Source organism: Ruditapes philippinarum, unplaced genomic scaffold (genome assembly GCF_026571515.1).
Source record: "Ruditapes philippinarum isolate M1 unplaced genomic scaffold, ASM2657151v2 ctg3050_1_1_1_1, whole genome shotgun sequence".
Lineage (NCBI taxonomy): Eukaryota > Metazoa > Mollusca > Bivalvia > Venerida > Veneridae > Ruditapes > Ruditapes philippinarum.
Window position 1 is genome coordinate 40,607 of NW_026854792.1, and position 20,246 is coordinate 60,852.

Sequence of the window (20,246 nt, forward strand, 5' to 3'; positions counted from 1 at the left end):
AGCACTGTCAGGTGGACGTCTACCAAGTTTGTTCAAATCATGACCCTTGGGGTTAAAGGGCCCCCACTTGGGGTCACTTAGTAAGTTTATAGACTTATACAGGACAAACGTCAAGTATTTTATTCTCCAGAACAAGAGGACCAGGGTGTAGCATTTTCTAGTTGGCGTCTGCTATACGTTTGTTCAAAACATGATCCTTTGGGTCAAACTGACCACACCCGAAAGACACATATTTCCGAAAGGAATTTTAATCAAAAATTGTCCACTTCATCATGAAAGGAGCTACAGCTAAGATATTTGATAAGAGTATCTTTGCAACGTAAATCTCTGTTAAGATTGTTCACATCATGGCCCGATGGGCAAAAATGACCACACCACAGACCGCTGTCTTCTGAAAACTAAAACATTTGTCATAATCTTGTCACACCTCTACTCCCTAGACTTGATATTTGCACACAACATCCCTATGGACAAAACCTTGAAAATAATCCATATAAAGGTGACCTTCTTGACTTTAAATAATCTTGACCGGCACTGTCAACATTTCAAATTTACAAATATCTTTGATATTAATTAATATATTTTAGTCTTACTTGAACAAAACAATCTTAATGAGACCTCTATAGGGAGTAATATAAATCTGGTATTGGCCCTTATATGACTTGAATCAGCCAGGTAAGCGATTCAGGGCCATCATGGCCCTCTTGTATTTCATTTTATCTTCACAATGTCGTCATTTAACTTCGTAAGTCAATGATATTTTGGGGGAGACAAGCATTTTTTCTCAACAAAAAGAAAAAATGAAGAAAAAAAAACAGCATCTAGTTTCATTAGGAAACATTAACAGTGCTTTAAAATGTACTGAAAACAATAAAATGTCTCAAATCAGTCATAACTAATAATCGTGCTCATAAAATTAAAAAGGTATTGAAAGTTCAATAATGTGTCTTTAGTCTCATTAAAGTGTTTAATGGTACAGATTACTCTTCGGGCAGATCTAGAACCAGTAGAGCAAGACATATGTACCATATGCATGGACATACCAAGAAATTCCATTCTGTTGCCATGTTTCCTTTTTTGCGGCATGTGTGTGGCAGGTCAGCAACAACGTTTACCTCATTGCAGGTAACAAATTGTGAAAATGTGTTTAGTTGCTATAATCTGACTAAGTTCTGCTCAGTCACCTAAAATCACTTAACGTCTAAAACCTGTTAGGTTGCGATACTCCTTACTTTTAGTATGCTAGGCTTCTGGGCTGCAAGACTGGTAATTATAAGGCTGCTTCTCACGCACATATACATCAATTAGAAAACAAAACATGATAACAAGCTGGTTTAACAGGGTAAATCATAGGTAAATGGTCAGATTTATAATAATCCATGTGAAGGTGGTCTCATACGACTTGTGTTCAAAAATAAATCAAATCAATCTATAAATAAAATTATGTAACATATAGGACAATTTAAAAAAAATGACCCAGATGATCAATGTCATTTAGGTGTCAATGTCATATTTATATTTCTCTATTTAAGGGTAGTCTCCTTAAATATACACTATCAAGGCAAATGTAGGTTTGCGTTCATTGAAATGGGGGTTGCGTTCGTTGAACGCCGCCTTTCCTTGTGGATCTTGTTTATCATATTTTACATAATCAGATATTAAGTGCATATTTATTATACTACTATATTTAAATGCAATAAAATTAATAAAGGTTGGTGCCAATTAAAAGTATCTGTTACCACACATTATGAAGGAAATGTGGGCATGCATTATAAAAGAATAAAGAGTATTTTCTTCATAGGACCTGCGTGGACATTCTGTCAGTTTTGATTGCAACTCGATATCTTCATTTCTATACATTTTGTTTTCATCTTACAAATTTAAAATTATGTTTTGTACATGAAAATCAACTGAAATTCATTGTTGTTTAAATTTTGAAAATAAAATTTCGAAAGATTTTTGCGTGATAGAGGATATATTTAAGGTTGTTGTGTCCGAGCATTAATTGAATCCACCGATCAAGAAAGTAATAGCCATTTTAAATCAATTTTGAAATTTTAATACTGAAGGACAATGTCATTTAGGAATCAAGTTCATCTTCATAATAATCATTTTGAAGTGTTTGCCCAAAAGAATATTGTGTCCAAATATGAAATCAATAACTTCTGTAATAAAAAGAATTGAACCAACGTTAAAATTTTCGGACGGCAACGGCAATCTATGATAATAGCTCGATCATTTTTGTTCGAAAAAGTCGATCTGAAAACTGGTTCTGTACAATAAAAACTGTCATAAAATAACAAAATAGAATTTACACAGTTTTAAATTTGAAGTGATCTTTTGTAGAAAGATGTGTCAGACATGTAGCAATCCTTTGTTGTTTTCATGCTCCCAAAGGGGGCATACAGATTTTGAACTATCCGTCCTTCAGTGTCAGTCAGTCAGTCCGAGATAACATATCGGTTGTTAAACGGCTAGGAGGACAATATGCAACAGTAAATTCTTTTTGACCCTTTTCATTCCGCAATGCTTTCTTTTATGTGGCTTATTTTCTTTTATGTGGCTTAAAGAACAATAATGAAAACACTCCGTCCGAAACTTTTAACATTGGCAAAACCTTCCTGCTGACTTATAATTTTATGGCATTTTCCCCTGACTGACCCTATATATACATAACAGCCATTTTGACAAGAACTTCCTGTTGACTTATAATTATATGACCATGAGCCATGAATGACCTTTGACCTATGTCCGAAAGCGCAATCGGGGGCATTGTCATCTAAATACTACAATTAAATAGAGGAAAAAACAGAATTCTAAAAGAAAGCTCAACACTTGAAAATGAAATTTGAAAATGCTGTAGGCTCGGTTTGATTGAGCCTGTTCGTGGACAGTACTGGAAAGTGCAAGTTACCGTCCACGCCTCAAAGCACCGGCTTAAGCAGAATCAACATTTAAACACGAAAATGGTAAAACTTTGAATTAAGAAACATCCGCAGATGTGGTCATATATACGGCGGTTATTATAGAAGCTTCAATGTGACACAGTAGTGCCATTCCATGAAAAGCGGCGTATGGTCTCCAAGTAAAAGAATGCGTGTGCCCTAAACGAGAAAACAATGGGCGGACTTAAATAAAATGGAATTTTGAAAGGGGATCTGAGGTTATGAAGCCTGCATATCAGAGACAAGACACCAAAAGACAAATTTAAAAAGCAGGCGACATATCCTAAGGGTGATTATACGGTATTCAAGTTTGGAATACTGGAAACACCAAAGTTGAAAGAAACTAACAATACCAGATAACATTTGTACACCACAATAATGTCGTGCTGAACAATCCTTAAGGATTGAAAATACAACATATAAGATGATCTTATAGCTTTTATTTTTAATACATACCAGATCAAATTATAAATAAAAACTGTTTGCAAAGCACTTTCAAAACATGGGGAATGTTTGTTAGTTTAGTATATACAGTTTTGCATTTATCTTGTTCTTATAGGTGGATTTATAAACAAAGCTGTGTTTACTAAAGACTAATTCTAATTCTGTTTTATTGCAGACATGCTATGTATCGTTCCTACCATTTCAAAGAAAAAAAAACAACAAAACAAAAACGAAATACCTAAGGATGCCATAACCTTAGATTTGCAGCTGAGCATTACATTGACTGAACAGGTTTGACAGATTTATTGTCCACACAAGTTTTGGTATACCTGTGTGAAAAATTTGTGCAAGACTTAGTTAGGAGTTACGGTCCATTGTTTACCAACTTACTGAACTATAATTTTCCTTTGATTGAATTATGTAATATTTAATCACCTTACGTGATAGCTCTAGTTAACCGCGTCCGTAGGGTTAGAGTCGATGACTTCTAATCCAGTTACCTCTCTGGCGTGGGTTCGATCCCCGGGAGATGCTTTGGTTGTTTAGCGCGGAGCAAGGTAGTCTAGTACTGGTGTAACTCTCCAGGAACGATGGTTAGGAAACTACCTGCCTATATGACTGAAATACTGTTGGGAAAAGGCGTAAAATGAATGATACAAACAAACAAACAGTGATAGCTCTAGTCAGTAGTATATTCTCACCATCTAAACAATACGTTTCAGTTTTTATTTTATACCTGTACAAATGTGCCAAATTGACATTAGATATGTTTTTGATGTTCTTAATCTACTGTTACCTTCGAAACATGTATTTCAATAATTGAAAGGAGTTTGACACATTTCCATTCTATGACACTTTGACAAACATCAAAAATATTTGCATGTGCATAATACAAAAGAATAAGAACAACTCCACATGGCCTATTTACTTCCCTTGTCACATACCGATACCAAATCAATTTAAATCTAATTCTGTAGTAATCAATTATAAAGCGTTGATAATATGTTTGATAAACTTCGCTTGCTTGTTCTGCAATATTCAGTTGTTGAAAGGAATGTGTATTTAACCCCGACAAAATTACACTGAACTGCACCATTTCAGTAGGAGGTTCATCGGTAAACACCCAAACCAGATTCTCCAATTCTTCTTCAGAACAATTTATTTCAAACGAACAATCTGTACAACTAAACATCATCGGGTGATTATTCATCATGTTGGGTTCACATGTTACAGAAACTTGATAAGTTTGTGAAAATGGTATTTATAATCCAGGATTTCTTAAAATTGTCAAGATGATATTTTAGAATGAAAGGCTTAAAACAAAGTCTAAGGCATTCGATATGCAACTGATCGGTATTATCAAATAGGTTTTTATCAATCTAATCTTTAAACAGGTTCCTCCAAGAAAAAGTAAAGTTTCTCGAAAAAAAATCCAAAGCATTTATATTCTTGATTTGCAGTTGATCTCCCAACAGAATTGTTCCCTGACATGCTATCAGTATGGAACATTCTTAAGGCGATCTAAAGTTCCCCGATGTACAGTTTTCAATCCCTGCATCAACCCTTACCATTATTGGTACATGGCCGTGTTTCTGTACATGATGCATGGAATTAAATACAATAAAAGCAGAGTTTCTATTAGAAGGTGCAACTTTCAACCATAATTTTTTTTCGGGAAAAACCATCAATAGCTGCATGAATTGATATTCCAAATGGTTTTAATTTGTCATATTCATCGACATGAATTACGAAGTTTGGGTCTCGATTAAAATATTGTCTACGTCTTAATAGTCTTGCTTTCCAGTTGACTACTCCACAAGGGTCTAACGTTTTAAGAAAAATCCTCACTGTATTTTGATATGCTCTGATTCCATATATTAAAAACAGCATTCTCCCAGCTGCTTGGTAACCTAGTCCTGAATTCCCCTCTCGATGTACCTGTACTATTCCACGAGCAATATCCTCTGGGTTGCTTTCTTCACGTCTACGCAAGTTCAAACGTTTAAGCATTATTTTTATCTTGGTTTATGAAATTACAATATGATGAACAAACAAAAACATTCCAGTCATTACCAAATACGCATATCTAAGTTTGAAAGGTTTTTGACAGAATCGTATAGCCTATGCTCATCTGGTGTCGTACCATAGAAAGATTTGATATGAACGGCCAAAAGACGTACCTGAAAGTAAACAAATAGCAATTTAAATTATCAGAATTTTTCACAGAAAACAGCATCATTCAATAACATTAATACCAGTACTTTTGCAAAGAATATTACTTTATACTATTACATTAATATAACTAAAATATCATATGACGACTAACGACAATTATGATGACGACGAATACGACTAAAATTACGACTTCTACTGCGACTGTTACTACTTCTCCTACTACTTAACTACTTCGGCACTTAACTATTTCGGCTACTACCACGACTAAAAATACTGATACTACTGCTACTGCCACTCTGCTGCTACTGCTCTCAATATTGCCATTAATGCTAATACTACTGCAACGTAGACTGACGCTTTTTCAGGGATTTTAGAACAGCAACAATCGACTCTTTTAAACAACTACACGTATATAAATAACAACACACAGAACTATGAACTTTCTTAAATGCAAATTTTAAAACTGTTTTGAACATCGAATGCGTATTTTCATGTGACGTACTTTTGAATGTAGGTAACATCCGTATAAAGACATTTGCTCAAAAGTGACCGTTATCAAAGTCGAAGTAAGAGAAATGTTCGAAAAGAATTGCTTATTATGGAACTAGATGTTAGAAATTTTAGTAATCAGTAATTTCTTTATGTTGTTCCTTCGAAGTACTCCCCTTTACTAGAAATGCATAATTTTAGTCGATGGATCAATTTCCGGAATGCGTCAAGTATGTTGATTTGGGTATACTAGTAGGCACATCCAAGTGTCTGTCTTGTGTGATATAGAGCTATGTCCAGCGAGTACTTTTTTAATTTCGGATGAAAAAAAATGAAGCAAGGGGCAAGATATGGTGAATAAAAAGGGTGCAGTAAAACTGCTACCTTTCTTCTGTCAAAACGTCTTTCACAATGGCAGACTTATAAGTTGGGGCATTTCAGTTCTAGTGAAACTTGCCGTTTTTCAATGGCAACTAAATTCACTAGAGAAGAAAATTGCATACAAAACCTTTGCACTCAACGAGCGTTCTAGCAATATTAGGCCTGTTGCTAGCTTTGGTAGCCATTATTTCATTTCCAATTTTTCGTAATGGTTCAAATTAATGCACCCAAGTTTCATAATTTACTGCATTTGCAAATTTCTTTTTATTATTCTTTGGAAGTATTTTGGTAAACTGTTTGATTATTATTTTAACTCTTTGTCCTCGTAGGTTGCAGTTACCAAATTTTGATTTTAAATTTTGAATTTAGAATTAAAGTATGAACTGTTAAATCTTAGAAATATTTAATAGATTCCAAAACAATAGTGACATTTTCATTTATTTTCATTATACACATTTGAATGTATGTCTGTCTCTGTGGCCTAGTGGCTTTGGCGTTCACCTACGAAGAGGCAGATCGAAGTTCGTATCCAACCTGGGTGGCTGAGGTAGTCGGTTGCTGTATGCCTCCCTCACATTATATAGAAGAGATGATTTGAGATATATTGTGTGTGAAAATGTGTCCCATGAGCTAATAAAGCTGACCTTTTCAATCGAGGTAAAACTATAGTAAACAAAGTCTTTACATTACCTTTATAACACTCTGCCCCTGGTATAACTCTAGCTACGGACAAAGCCATTTTTTGCATTGTAAGATAATGAGGTATGTACCATCCACGGAACAAGAAGCGTAGGCACCCTGGTAACCAAGTCCAAAAGCCATCATCCAAAGCTGAACCAAATACAGCAACATGGACCTCATGTTTTTTGTCTAATTCTAAAAACTTATCCTGATACGACTGTTATCTGTTATGAACTATGTACGTGGAAATGTACACAAGTGTCCAAAAGCTAAACATGGGCAATTTAAGCCATTAAAGGGGCCCCTATGTTCCGGTTATTAACCCCACTGACCCGGTCGTTCCGATATTGCCAGATCTCTTCCTTATACTTCTTCTTACCAATTATACAAAAGATTTGTAGATACATGAACTTGCAGGAGTGTCCAAAAGCTCAAAATAGGCATTTTAGGTCATGTGGACTAGCTTTTTGGTATTTGTAGAACTTATCCAGACACAATATCTAACTAATTATACTTAAGATATGTGAAAATAGCAACTAACCAGAGTGACCAAAATATGGATATTTTGTCTCCTTTAAGGGGCCCCTTTGTTTCCGATATTGAACCTACGCGCCTGGGGTGGATGTCTCGAAGGCATCGTATCCCGGGATTACGACGTTAGTTACACTGACGTAAGGTCATCGTTGCATTTTTTCTGATTGTCTCGAAGAGTTTGTAAATAACGAAGTATCTTAAACAGCTCGTAAAGTTACGGTAAAAAAATGACCCCATAACAGCATCGTAAGTCTACGATTACGAAAAATACAAAAAAAATGTACATGCTTGAAAAAAGGTTATACATGTATTGACGGTTCATCCTACAAAGCAAAAAAAATGGCAAGATATTTGCTGTTGTTACAACACCTACACCATCAGAGACAGAGAGTCCCTCGTGTTTTCAGGGATAGACAGAACCCATTAGATTACACGGACGATGACAATCTAGTGAAGAACTATCGTCTTGATAGACATTTAATTTTAGACCTTTGTGCTGAAATAGGTCAGGGGTTGGAAAGACCAACCAGAAGGAGCCAGTCGCTTCAGGTTTCTCTACAAATTCTGATAGCTTTGCGATATTACGCTACCGGAAGTTTCCAGTCTGTTATAGCGGACGCACATGGTGTTAAGATTAACTCTGTGTCAAGGAGCATTCATTATGTGTCTCGAGAGTTAAGTCTAAGATTGAGTCGTTATGTCAATTTCCCAGATGGAAGAACGCAACAGTTGGATGATATCAAGGATGGTTTTCACAACATCGCCGGATTTCCGAATGTACTTGGTGCGGTGGATGGGACGTTTGTGCCTATTATAGCGCAAACAGAGGACGAACATTTATATGTAACCAGAAAAGGATTTCATGCTATCAACATGCAGGGAATATGTGATTCACAAAACATTTTTCTGAATGTTGTAGTATGTTGGCCGGGATCTTCGCACGACGCGTTTGTCTCGAACAATTCTGAAACTACAATGCTTCTCGAGGAAAATGATTACAGTGACAGCTGGTTGTTAGGAGACAGTGCATATCCGTTGAAAAGATATTTACTTACACCTGTTCTTAACCCCACAACACAAGGACAAATTCGATACAATATTGCACACAAGAGAACGCGCTGTATTATAGAGCGTACCTTCGGACTATGGAAGGTGCGATTTAGATGCTTGCATAAATCCGGGGGTTATCTTATGTACAGTCCTAAAAATGTGTTTACATCATTAAATCAACTGTTGTTCTTCATAATATTTGCGTTAGGAGAAGCATTCCGATTCCCGACAGCAATGGCAACGATGATGATGAAAATGATGATGATGGCGATGAAGACGATGATGATGATAATGAAGATGACGCAGACGCGGAGAGGAACTAAGCTGATGGTCGACAAGTGCGTGACGAATTAATTCGGAACAAGTTTAGCACTTATCTATGCGTAAACATACCTTATACAACTAATTATTGTAGATTATGATGTATTAATTTATGTGTTGTAATTTTTTAATATTTCGAGATAAACAGTGCAGAAAAATGCCATGAAAATACGAACATCTGTATGCAGGTCGAATTTAACATTCATAACTTATCAACTTATATTATGCATAAAATTCCATTCCATGTTGAGTGATTGTTATATTTTATAAATCCGAAGGTATACGTGTAAAATTACCTTGTGTCCAAGCGTCGGTTCAGCTAACATTCTTGACAAATTTGTTATTTTCTATTTTTATTAGCAAGTAATAATTAATTATTCATACAACTTGATGGAATTACCTTATTTATTTTTTAAATTCATCCCCGTGATTATTTACTGTTCTTCAAGCTACTGCTATGACACTTATTATAAAAAGAAAATATACATTTAAATTAATATTTGACATTGGCTACTAACAAGTGCGAATTGGTGAAAAATCATAATATTGTTAGATAGTTAAAGAGACTTGCACACATTGGTCTAGTTTCTAGATAATCTATCTGTTATTATCAATATATACATTGGTCAAGATTGCATTTTTAATGAAAAACTGTGTTTTTATAAAACTTGTATTTTTAAACGCAGGTTCTTCAGACATGGCCTCTGGAATTACGCCCGTTTATCTTTTAGCGGATGAAAACATATACAGTAAACAACAAGTATATAACAAATTATATTAGAAACAAAACCATCAAACATTGTCGCCGTTAAAAATATTTGCTTACTTAGCAAATTTTGTTAAACATATAAACGTTTTTTATAGGTGATGTGGGTGTTGTAATTGTATGGCTGGGATACGATCCAACATGTTTACATGAAAGGCTACTTTGCCCCATTTATCATTAATTAAATTTGCCCATGCTGATATATATGTCACATTCATGCGGACGTGTACTTGTCGAATATATTTTGTTTTCAACAAAAGATATTTGAAGTCTTCTGCACAAAATGGTTCACAGTCATATACATTTTTGTATATATATACAGTTTTCACATTATTCATAAACAGCCATAAACAGCAGACTTTCCTTTGAAAAGCGTATCCCACTCAAAATGACCGTTTTAATATTCGATATTCTTTAGGCTACTTTTCAAATGATAGGCGAGTTATACGGAGTTTAGCGTATTCGTTCCGTAAAGTTTAAGATAAGTCAAATGATGATAATTTCCCAACACAGCGACGTCAGAAAGAACGTCAACATTCAGTACCAAATGCCGCACATTTGTTATGTATCGAAGTACCTCGTTTATATCAACACATGATTTTACTAGAGATGTCACGGTAGCTGATTCAATTTTTCTCCAAAATGAACGTGATAATATGATGCTTTTGAATACTGTACAAACTCTCGGAATAGTTGACAACAATTCATCAATAGGTAACCAGCGCAAAATGTCTTCCCAAATTATCTGCAATGGAAAAAGTGATAAGTTTAATTACAGAATTTTGAAAGAAACAAAACTATAAACTAATATATGAAAGACTGGATAATTTATCATTTCACTTTATGTTACCGGTAAAATACACCTTAATCTAATTAATGAACGTCCGGCACTTGTAGAGCGTGATGTTATAATACATACGGAATATTATGTTGCAGTAGCTTTATGAGGCTTTGTGTTTTGCTACGAACAGCGGTGGAAAATTGATATCTCGCTCGCGAGATATCAATTTTCCAACGTTGCGAGTAGAAAAATACATAGACTCAGAAAGTTACTACAACATAATATTTCTTTTATTATATACCTTTCCGTTTTATTAAGAAAATGAAATGTAGTTGTTAAGAAATAAATTCGTGACTGACGGATGAATACGTAATTCTTGGAAAACCGGTCACGCCTTTAATAATTTTGGTTCCCGTTTCCAAATGCAACGTCATGCAAAGCTAAGATCGGAACCAACATCAAAAATAGTCCGACACTTCCATCTGTCGATAACATAATACAGAATTATCTATCCGTTGAAACGTATTTGCGCTTCAAGATTTGCGTGTATTTTAGGGGTATATAATAAAAATTGTTATCACATACCCGTGTTGCTTTTGCGACTCTGTAAAAATGGTATTGCACGGCCGTGCATAGTGTAAAGACGCGCTAAATGTTAGCGTTACACTGTAAGCGCTCAAAAAAGACTTAGTGTCACATTAAACCAAATGCCGCCGTTATGTGATCGAAGTACCTGTATTCTCAAGATTTTACTAAATCTGCAATTATCGGCAAAGAAAACAATAAATGTGTATACTGCACGGCTCGGATGATAATTTTCAATGGTCACTGAATGTTTCAAATTATCATCGAGGAACATAATTCAGAATCTGCAGATACACTATGACTGGCGACTGGTAATTATCATTTTTTTCCGAGTAAAAACACTTAATCTAATTTAAAAATCGTCCTTGTGTCGTGATTATTCTGCGGGTTGCAGAGTTTATAGAGCTAAGTGTTCAAACGATATCAGCCTGTGATATCTCGGAATCAATTCAATCAAGATACATATTTCGCAAAGTATCAAAGTTTTCAAATGTAAAAATTATGTGTGATAAGTTCTTTTAATTATAGTAAAACTGATGTATTGTTTTATTGTCATAGCGAAATGAATACTAATTTGAATTCGCTCACGCCTTGTAATATAAGTTTCGTGGTTCCCTCCAATTGAGACGTATTGCAAAGCTAGATTTACAACTGACATAATAGTGACATACATCTGATATCATAATACAGAATTCATCTACACGTTGAGTATGCGACTCGACGTATTTTCTTCCGATTCATTTTAAACGATCTTGGCGTCGATTTAAATGCGTTATTTTTCTTAAAAATTCGTTAAAATCGCACAACTGTTTATTTGCTATGACTCTGTTACAAAGGTATGCAGCGCATGTTAAATCGACGGCTCATTTTATTACACTGTAACCTAGCATAAATTGATTGTTTTTTTTCACTTTAAACAGCCTTTATTTTGGGTATGTGATAAATAGAATATTGTATTCGTGTGGATTCATAACTGAATTTATGGATTAAGTTCAATAAAATAAATTTATGCTCGCCAGAGGCTCGCATGATACATTTTCAATCAACTTGTTCAATTAATTCAGTATTGAACTTATAATCATTCAATATCCTCTATTTATTGGATTCCATCTTGTCAATTTACACTCATTTTCATTTCAAGAGTCAAAAAATCCACATTAAATGTATATTGTACTCACTAAATCCTCCTTTTCGTTTTTGCGGTTCAAAGAGTTTATAACAAATGCAAATTAAACACAAGATAGATCTAGCCTTGTTTTCATTTTGCAAGTCCAAATGATCCATATCAAATCCATATTGTACGCAAAGACACAAAGTTCTGTCAAAATGTTAAAACATTGATGGTGTGAAATAAAGATGTCATTTTACATTGATGAGTTACAATACGCTGGTTCTATTGGACTCGCTAGTTCTATTGGACTCATACACAGCTGCAAAACTAATATTTGATTCAGCTAGCGCCTTGTCAAATATAAGTTTTCCAGCTGTGTTCTCGTCCAATTGAGTACAGTATTGTACATAACAATGTATACTAACTGCATACTATCAGTGAAATAAAATCTATATCACAAACAGCATATCACTCACACTTGGACTGGTATAGCCGAACTTTTTTTTGGCGAACGATTAAATTTTCTTATTCCGTAAGTTGACAAATTTCCATAATACGTGATTCTAAATGGCGAATTTCTCAATTTAAATGTCATTATTTCTCTATTAAAAACAGTTAATAATTACGTCACAATAATTATTATTGTGACTATAAACTTGAATTACTTTTGTTTGTAAAGCGTTCGCGCAGCCGTTGAACGTCTGACGTCATTTTCTATACGTACGTACGTGTGTTTTTTTTCTCACACTTTTTAGGCATTAAATTGAAAGAAAATATGTTGTATTTATTTAATGATAACTACTGATTTTTATCAGTGAAATAAAATCAATATCACTCACATGCCGTCACTCAAACGATGACTAAAATAGCTTTGTCGAACTTGACTTGGCGTGCGCTTTAATTTTCATGATTCCGTTAACTTTAATTTATATGAAAAATAATTGTTAGTTTTGTTTTTTTATGGCATTTTTTCATATCAATTCAAATATCTTTTTTTTCTCAAATAGATAAAAAATATTTCACCGCGATAGTGACAATTAACTTGAAATACTTGTGTTTGTGCAGCAACGTTCAAACAGCCGTCATATTTAAGTGCGTTTGTATAACGCGCAGTTAAAAATTGCTATTTTTTTCACTTTTCATGCATTAAATAAAAAATGATTTGCTTTTCATGATTATGCTATATATAATTTTTTAATGTGAGAAAATAGTTAAAACTACTGACAGTATTTACACATAAAGATACCAAACATTACAGATTCATGTAAAATGTGGATTCCTCTTCTCCAGTCTGTTCTTGATGATTTCCTCGAAGACGAGAAAGAAGGTCAGTTAAAGATGCTAAAATGTCTTTCTCAATACAACCTCTCTTGCAAGAACCTCAAGTTCATTTGTAGAAAAGTTTGGTCTCCTTTTTCTTGATTCCGCCATTTTTTTCTGAACTAATTTCCACTATGATGTGAAATACTACAAAAAATCTATGCATCAATATGAAAACCGTGCTATGTTTGAACTACACAAAGTCACCTTTGCATATACGGTGTCGTAAATAACGTTTGAGAAACGAGATTGTTAAGGTGCTCTTCCAAAATAAGGAAGAAATAAGGACATCTTAGTTATATCGTAGCAATATCGTAAGTTTTGTCACAACTTTACGATACGATAATTTTTCGAGACAACCACCCCAGGTTGTTCTTTTTCCGATATTCCTAGGACTCATGCTCATAAATATTTTGGCCATTTGTAAAGGTGTGTAGAAACAATAACAACACTAGAGTGACTAGAAGCTCAAAATAAAATTTTGAGCCATTTTGACCACTTCAATGGCAGATTACTCAAATAATAAAGCAAGCCAGACCAAAATTACATGTTTCCAAGATTACCTATTGGTGGTTATTATAGCATAGGTTCCGTATCCCTAAGGCATATGGTGTTTGGATTGTGTGCCAAATTGCTATTTTTTACCATTTTTGTTATTTCTTAAGTCACTGTGACCCTGAATTTCACCCGAAATAACCCATTTTCTAGCTTGATCTAGCTTACATTAAGATACAACTTCTAGTCAAAATCAAAGCAAAAATGAAAACGCTGGAGGGGTAACGTCAACTTTGTTTACAGACGATGGACAACGGACGAAAAGTGTCTGTTAACCACAGACTATACATTAAGCTACATGAAAAGCTGAATAATTGAATCTATTAAAGCGTGTACCTATACAAGTACCTACTACGACTGCTACTACTGTACAGTAACAAGCTGCTTTTACTGCCAATGCTTCTCCCCAGATGCTACAACTACCGCCGCCACTTCTACTACTGCTAGTGCTACTAATAATAATAATAATAATAATAATAATAATAATAATAATAATAATAATAATAATAATAACATACCAATACTGTTAAAACTTTCTCCATGACTTCGATAAATATGCTGCCTTCTGTAGTAAAATATGCCTGAATGTCACTATTGTGTGACAAGGTAAGACGATGTCGACAAAAATATAACGAAAAGCGGACTACACTTTAAGCATTGTGAAAACATTTTTTCATCAAATGAAATGTATTAGGGTAATGCATTAAATGTTTTTTACGACAAGGTGTAATGTATTAGGTATTGCGTCATAATTTTTATCGAGAAAGTGAAATCTTTCACATATTGCGTCTACATTTTTTTCGAAAAACAACTTTTATTAATTTATCGTCAAAAAAGTACTCGTCATGTGCAATGCTTCTTTTTTTGCAAGAAAATATTTGGCCAATTAACTCAACTTTTCTCGTTTATTCTAGTTATTTTTTGAGAAAACACTAAAAATATCATGCCTTCGCTTTTTATATTTTTTCGAATAGCGTAAATCTTCTCACAAAAGATCGCATAAGAGGTGACCCTTTGAAGCTTCCGTATGTAAAGTATTATCTGCTCCATGTAGCGGCTGTAGAATGTTGTGTTAATTATTTCTATCCCTTTAATTATAAAAGATTGTGATAAAGTTACAGTACAGAAAATGATTTTGTCTTGAACTCAGTACATCATTATACATAGCATTACATTTTCTCACCAATCTCAATTGTCGTATAATATGTATGTCAACTTTGAAAACACAGAGTCTTTTCAAATACAAAATTTTTATAAAAAAAATCGCAAAATCGTGAGTTGTCATATGTGTCTGAAGGTCAAATTTTCGCGAATTCGACTTCATTGTTATTGCCAGTGAATATTATCATATGTCTGATAATATAACATCATTCAGTGCCACGATTTCTTCAAACATCGAATCTATGTTCCTTCCCGCGAGTATAAATTGACATTTGAACTTTGAGTACTTTTGTCGACTGATAGTTGATCTTATATTTCACATAATTATGTAAGTGGTCACATCAGTATGAATGATGACTTACGAATAATATACATTTGAAGGTCATTTTTTATATAAATATCGCAAATTAGCATCCATATTTCATCTCTATAGTGTGTATTAACATAATGTGTAATTAAACTACTTCTTCAAAAAATAAATTGTCCCTCAATTCATATTCATGTTTTGATCACTACTGTATAAATATATAATATCATTATTTTGTTTGTTCAAAGAACCTCGATCAGAGAAACGCTGAATTGCACAAACCACAATAATGTTTTCTTTTACCAGCATTTTGCCATACATGTATGTGTGATGAAACTACCTTGAGTACAAAACGCTATATAACACTTTTCACAATTGAGTTACTCTCTCCAGCATGTTTTGCCGTATATGTGAGAAAAGATAACAAAATAAGAAAATACATCACAGATGTCCTTTATTTATTTATAAATACGATGTGCTTTCAGATATATCTTACCAAAGTCGTATCATTTACATGTATCAAATGCCATGAATCATTATCATAATATAATTAGAAACACATGGTATGCTAACAGTATGGAGTAAAGTACTTTCAATTAACAACGAGTAGTTTAACAACTCTGATACATGTTGTAAATGACTGGGCCCCTCATATAAGGGAAATTTATAGTTGATAAGAAATAAGAGGAAATTTTATTTACCAGCATTTGAATAATAAGAGGTCTTACGTACTGCATTTAACTTTTTATTGAGTTCAATTGCTAGGATATTTCCTACCATTGATTGTGCATTTATTTGGCATGGCGATATAGTGTGGGAAAAATGATCCGATTATACAGACTGTTCTATAGCAAATGATAAAGTGTTCTTACGTGGTATCTCACGAAATCACGTGACATTAAAGATCCTGTAACACATTTTTTTCATGGTTTTATTTCATAAATATGATGCTCAAATTAAGATTTGTCAATCTTGTAAGTTCAAATAAGCATTATTTATAAAGATATTACCCAATTTAACATTTTTGCGTAAAATAAAGGGAGGTAATTAGAAATTTAATTTTCTTATAAAATTCCAAGTCAAAATTTCAATAAGAAATGGAATGCTTGTAAACTTAATTGATTAAATATAATGTGCACAAATATTTGCAGTACACATTTTACATATTCTTGGATGTTTGAAAATTGTTTTATTTGCATAATTATATACATATATAATATTTTGTAAGTGTGTGATACATACAGTAACAATATCAATCACAAAACATACAGGATCTTTAAGTTTTACCAGTCAAACATTTCAATGATCAAATAACCATCGAATCCATGCAAACATGCGATAAATTAGCATTGAAAAACAATATATAATGTTTGCCTACCTTTTCTTTTGTTTGGAATAAACAACTTTGTCTGTCAACCCGTCGTTTTTTTGTCCGCCAATACAATTGAATTTCAAATCCGATAAGTCGCAAATTCGAATTTACTAAATTATTTACCACTATAAAATGAAGCCCTCAAAAATGATAACAACTTCATTGTAAATTATATTAACACTTCTTAGACTAATTCGAGGAGATAAGATATTATTTAAACGAAAATAGAGCAAATATATTTCATACTGATCTGCGACTATCCGTTTACAGAGCGCCACCTATCGAATATCGTACGTTAGCCACCCACGTGATACTGTTGTTTTGATGGAGAAAATAAATATATAATGTTCCCTTTCTAAACATAAACTTAAAATTCTCGCTGTTTATGCTTTCATTTATATATATATATTGGTTTCATAAATTAAATTCACCTATTGTCAGATTACCGACCAAAACCCGACGTCGAGTCGACGTCAAAATGAAACGTCTGTTAGACGTCGGGGATTCAACGTCGATTTGACGTTGTATGAAGGTCACCGACGTCGCGACCAAAATTCAACGTTGATCCAACGTTGGGTCAACGTCGGATGTTTGCTGGGAGGTTCCTTAGTGTAACTTAATACCTCCTGCTGATGAAGGCAAACTTCTAATGAGCTAACCTCGATCAGAGAAACGCTGAATTGCACAAACCACAATAATGTTTTCTTTTACCAGCATTTTGCCATACATGTATGTGTGATGAAACTACCTAGTGTACAAAACGCTATATAACACTTTTCACAATTGAGTTACTCTCTCCAGCATGTTTTGCCGTATATGTGAGATAAGATAACAAGATAAGAAAATACATCACAGATGTCCTTTATTTATTTATAAATACGATGTGCTCTCAGATATATCTTACCAAAGTCGTATCATTTACATGTATCAAATGCCATGAATCATTATCATAATATAATTAGAAACACATGGTATGCTAACAGTATGGGTAAAGTACTTCAATTAACAACGAGTAGTTTAACAACTCTGATACATGTGTAAATGACTGGCCCCTCTTATAAGGGAAATTCATGTTGATAAGAAATAAGAGGAAATTTTATTTACCAGCATTTGAATAATAAGAGTCTTACGTACTGCATTTAACTTTTTATTGATTTCAATTGCTAGGATATTTCCTACCATTGATTGTGCATTTATTTGGCATGGCGATATAGTGTGGGAAAAATGATCCGATTATACAGACTGTTCTATAGCAAATGATAAAGTGTTCTTACGTGGTATCTCACGAAATCACGTGACATTAAGTTTTACCAGTCAAACATTTCAATGATCAAATAACCATCGAATCCATGCAAACATGCGGTAAATTAGCATTGAAAAACAATATATAATGTTTGCCTACCTTTTCTTTTGTTTGGAATATACAACTTTGTCTGTCAACCCGTCGTTTTTTTGTCCGCCAATACAATTGAATTTCAAATCCGATAAGTCGCAAATTCGAATTTACTAAATTATTTACCACTATAAAATGAAGCCCTCAAAAATGATAACAACTTCATTGTAAATTATATTAACACTTCTTAGACCTAATTCGAGGAGATAAGATATTATTTAAACGAAAATAGAGCAAATATATTTCATACTGATCTGCGACTATCCGTTTACAGAGCGCCACCTATCGAATATCGTACGTTAGCCACCCACGTGATATTGTTGTTTTGATGGAGAAAATAAATATATAATGTTCCCTTTCTAAACATAAACTTAAAATTCTCGCTGTTTATGCTTTTTCATTTATATATATATATATATATATATATATATATATATATATATATATATATATATATATATATATAATATATATTGGTTTCATAAATTAAATTCACCTATTGTCAGATTACCGACCAAAACCCGACGTCGAGTCGACGTCAAAATGAAACGTCTGTTAGACGTCGGGGATTCAACGTCGATTTGACGTTGTATGAAGGTCACCGACGTCGCGACCAAAATTCAACGTTGATCCAACGTTGGGTCAACGTCGGATGTTTGCTGGGAGGTTCCTTAGTGTAACTTAATACCTCCTGCTGATGAAGGCAAACTTCTAATGAGCTATTTCAATGAGATTCATTTGGAACACTTATTGCAGCATTCTGCTGTACGTACTTGTTGAACCATTTAAAACTTTTCAGAGTTATGCGTCTGACAATTTTTTTTCAGCTCTGATGGACTCGTAATTCTGACAAGCGTTGATGTGAAAATTTGTGAAAGAATTAAGAATAATAATAAAAATGTTTTGGTGTGTTGAATAGATATATAATCGAGATAATAAAATAATGGCGGGAAATAAATACTTTTTTTATTTTTTATCCAATATTCATATAATGCGTTAAATGAATTAAACCGACTAGTGTATTGAAGGGATGTACGAAACAGGATACTTTTGAGCCTTTCTGCGATAAACATTCCTCAAACAATGGCCGATCTTTTCCGCAGTCGTAGATAGGCACTTTAAAGATTTTTGTGATTCTATCTTCAAATTACCTTAAAAAAGTAAGTCCATGTGGAAATTTGTTATAACAGACATGCATTATTTAAAAGGTACAAGTACGAGTATCCCAATGAAGAGAGACTTGGATCTACTTATTTCGAGTTTTTTTTAGCCATACCATATCAATTCATTCATTCCTTCGTTCGTTCCTTCCTTCGTTCGTTCGTTCGTTCGTTCGTTCCTTCCTTCCTTCCTTCCTTCCTTCCTTCCTTCCTTCCTTCCTTCCTTCCTTCCTTCCTTCCTTCCTTCCTTCCTCCTTCCTTCCTTCCTTCCTTCCTTCCTTCCTTCCTTCCTTCCTTCCTTCCTTCCTTCCTTCCTTCCTTCCTTCCTTCCTTCCTTCCTTCCTTCCTTCCTTCCTTCCTTCCTTCCTTATTCATTTATTTTGAATTAATCCTTGCATAAAAGTTAGCAGTTAATTTTTGGAATTAATAGTGACTGTCCAATAAACATGTCCTTTTAGGTGGAGGGGAGACAACTTTTCAACATAAGGAAAATATTCTCCAACGAATAATTCCCCATTTGCATCATTTTACAATTAATTACACTCTTCTGTTGCACTGCTTCTTCATTTGCTTTATTTTGTATATTAACGATTTAGATGGTTTACAATAGAACTAGATCTGATGCGAACATCAAATTTGAAACAAAAGAGAAAACGATTTTATCAAAACTTATAAGCGTACATGTACATTTTCTAACATTCTTATTACAACAAAA

The 20,246-nt window shown here is 33.7% G+C and overlaps 1 protein-coding gene across 1 annotated transcript; it reads left to right on the forward strand.

Annotated features, from left to right (window-relative positions):
- The first annotated feature begins 7,988 nt into the window (after positions 1 to 7,988).
- LOC132741076 (putative nuclease HARBI1) lies at positions 7,989 to 9,566 on the forward strand. The gene has a single exon (XM_060729159.1). It carries the CDS (start codon positions 7,989 to 7,991, stop codon positions 9,051 to 9,053), a length of 1,065 nt encoding a protein of 354 aa, XP_060585142.1. The 3' UTR covers positions 9,054 to 9,566.
- Positions 9,567 to 20,246: the final 10,680 nt, after the last annotated feature.

Bases quoted from the DNA above. Each gene is read 5' to 3' on its own strand.
- LOC132741076 (XM_060729159.1), top strand. From the start codon at position 7,989: ATGGCAAGATATTTGCTGTTGTTACAACACCTACACCATCAGAGACAG.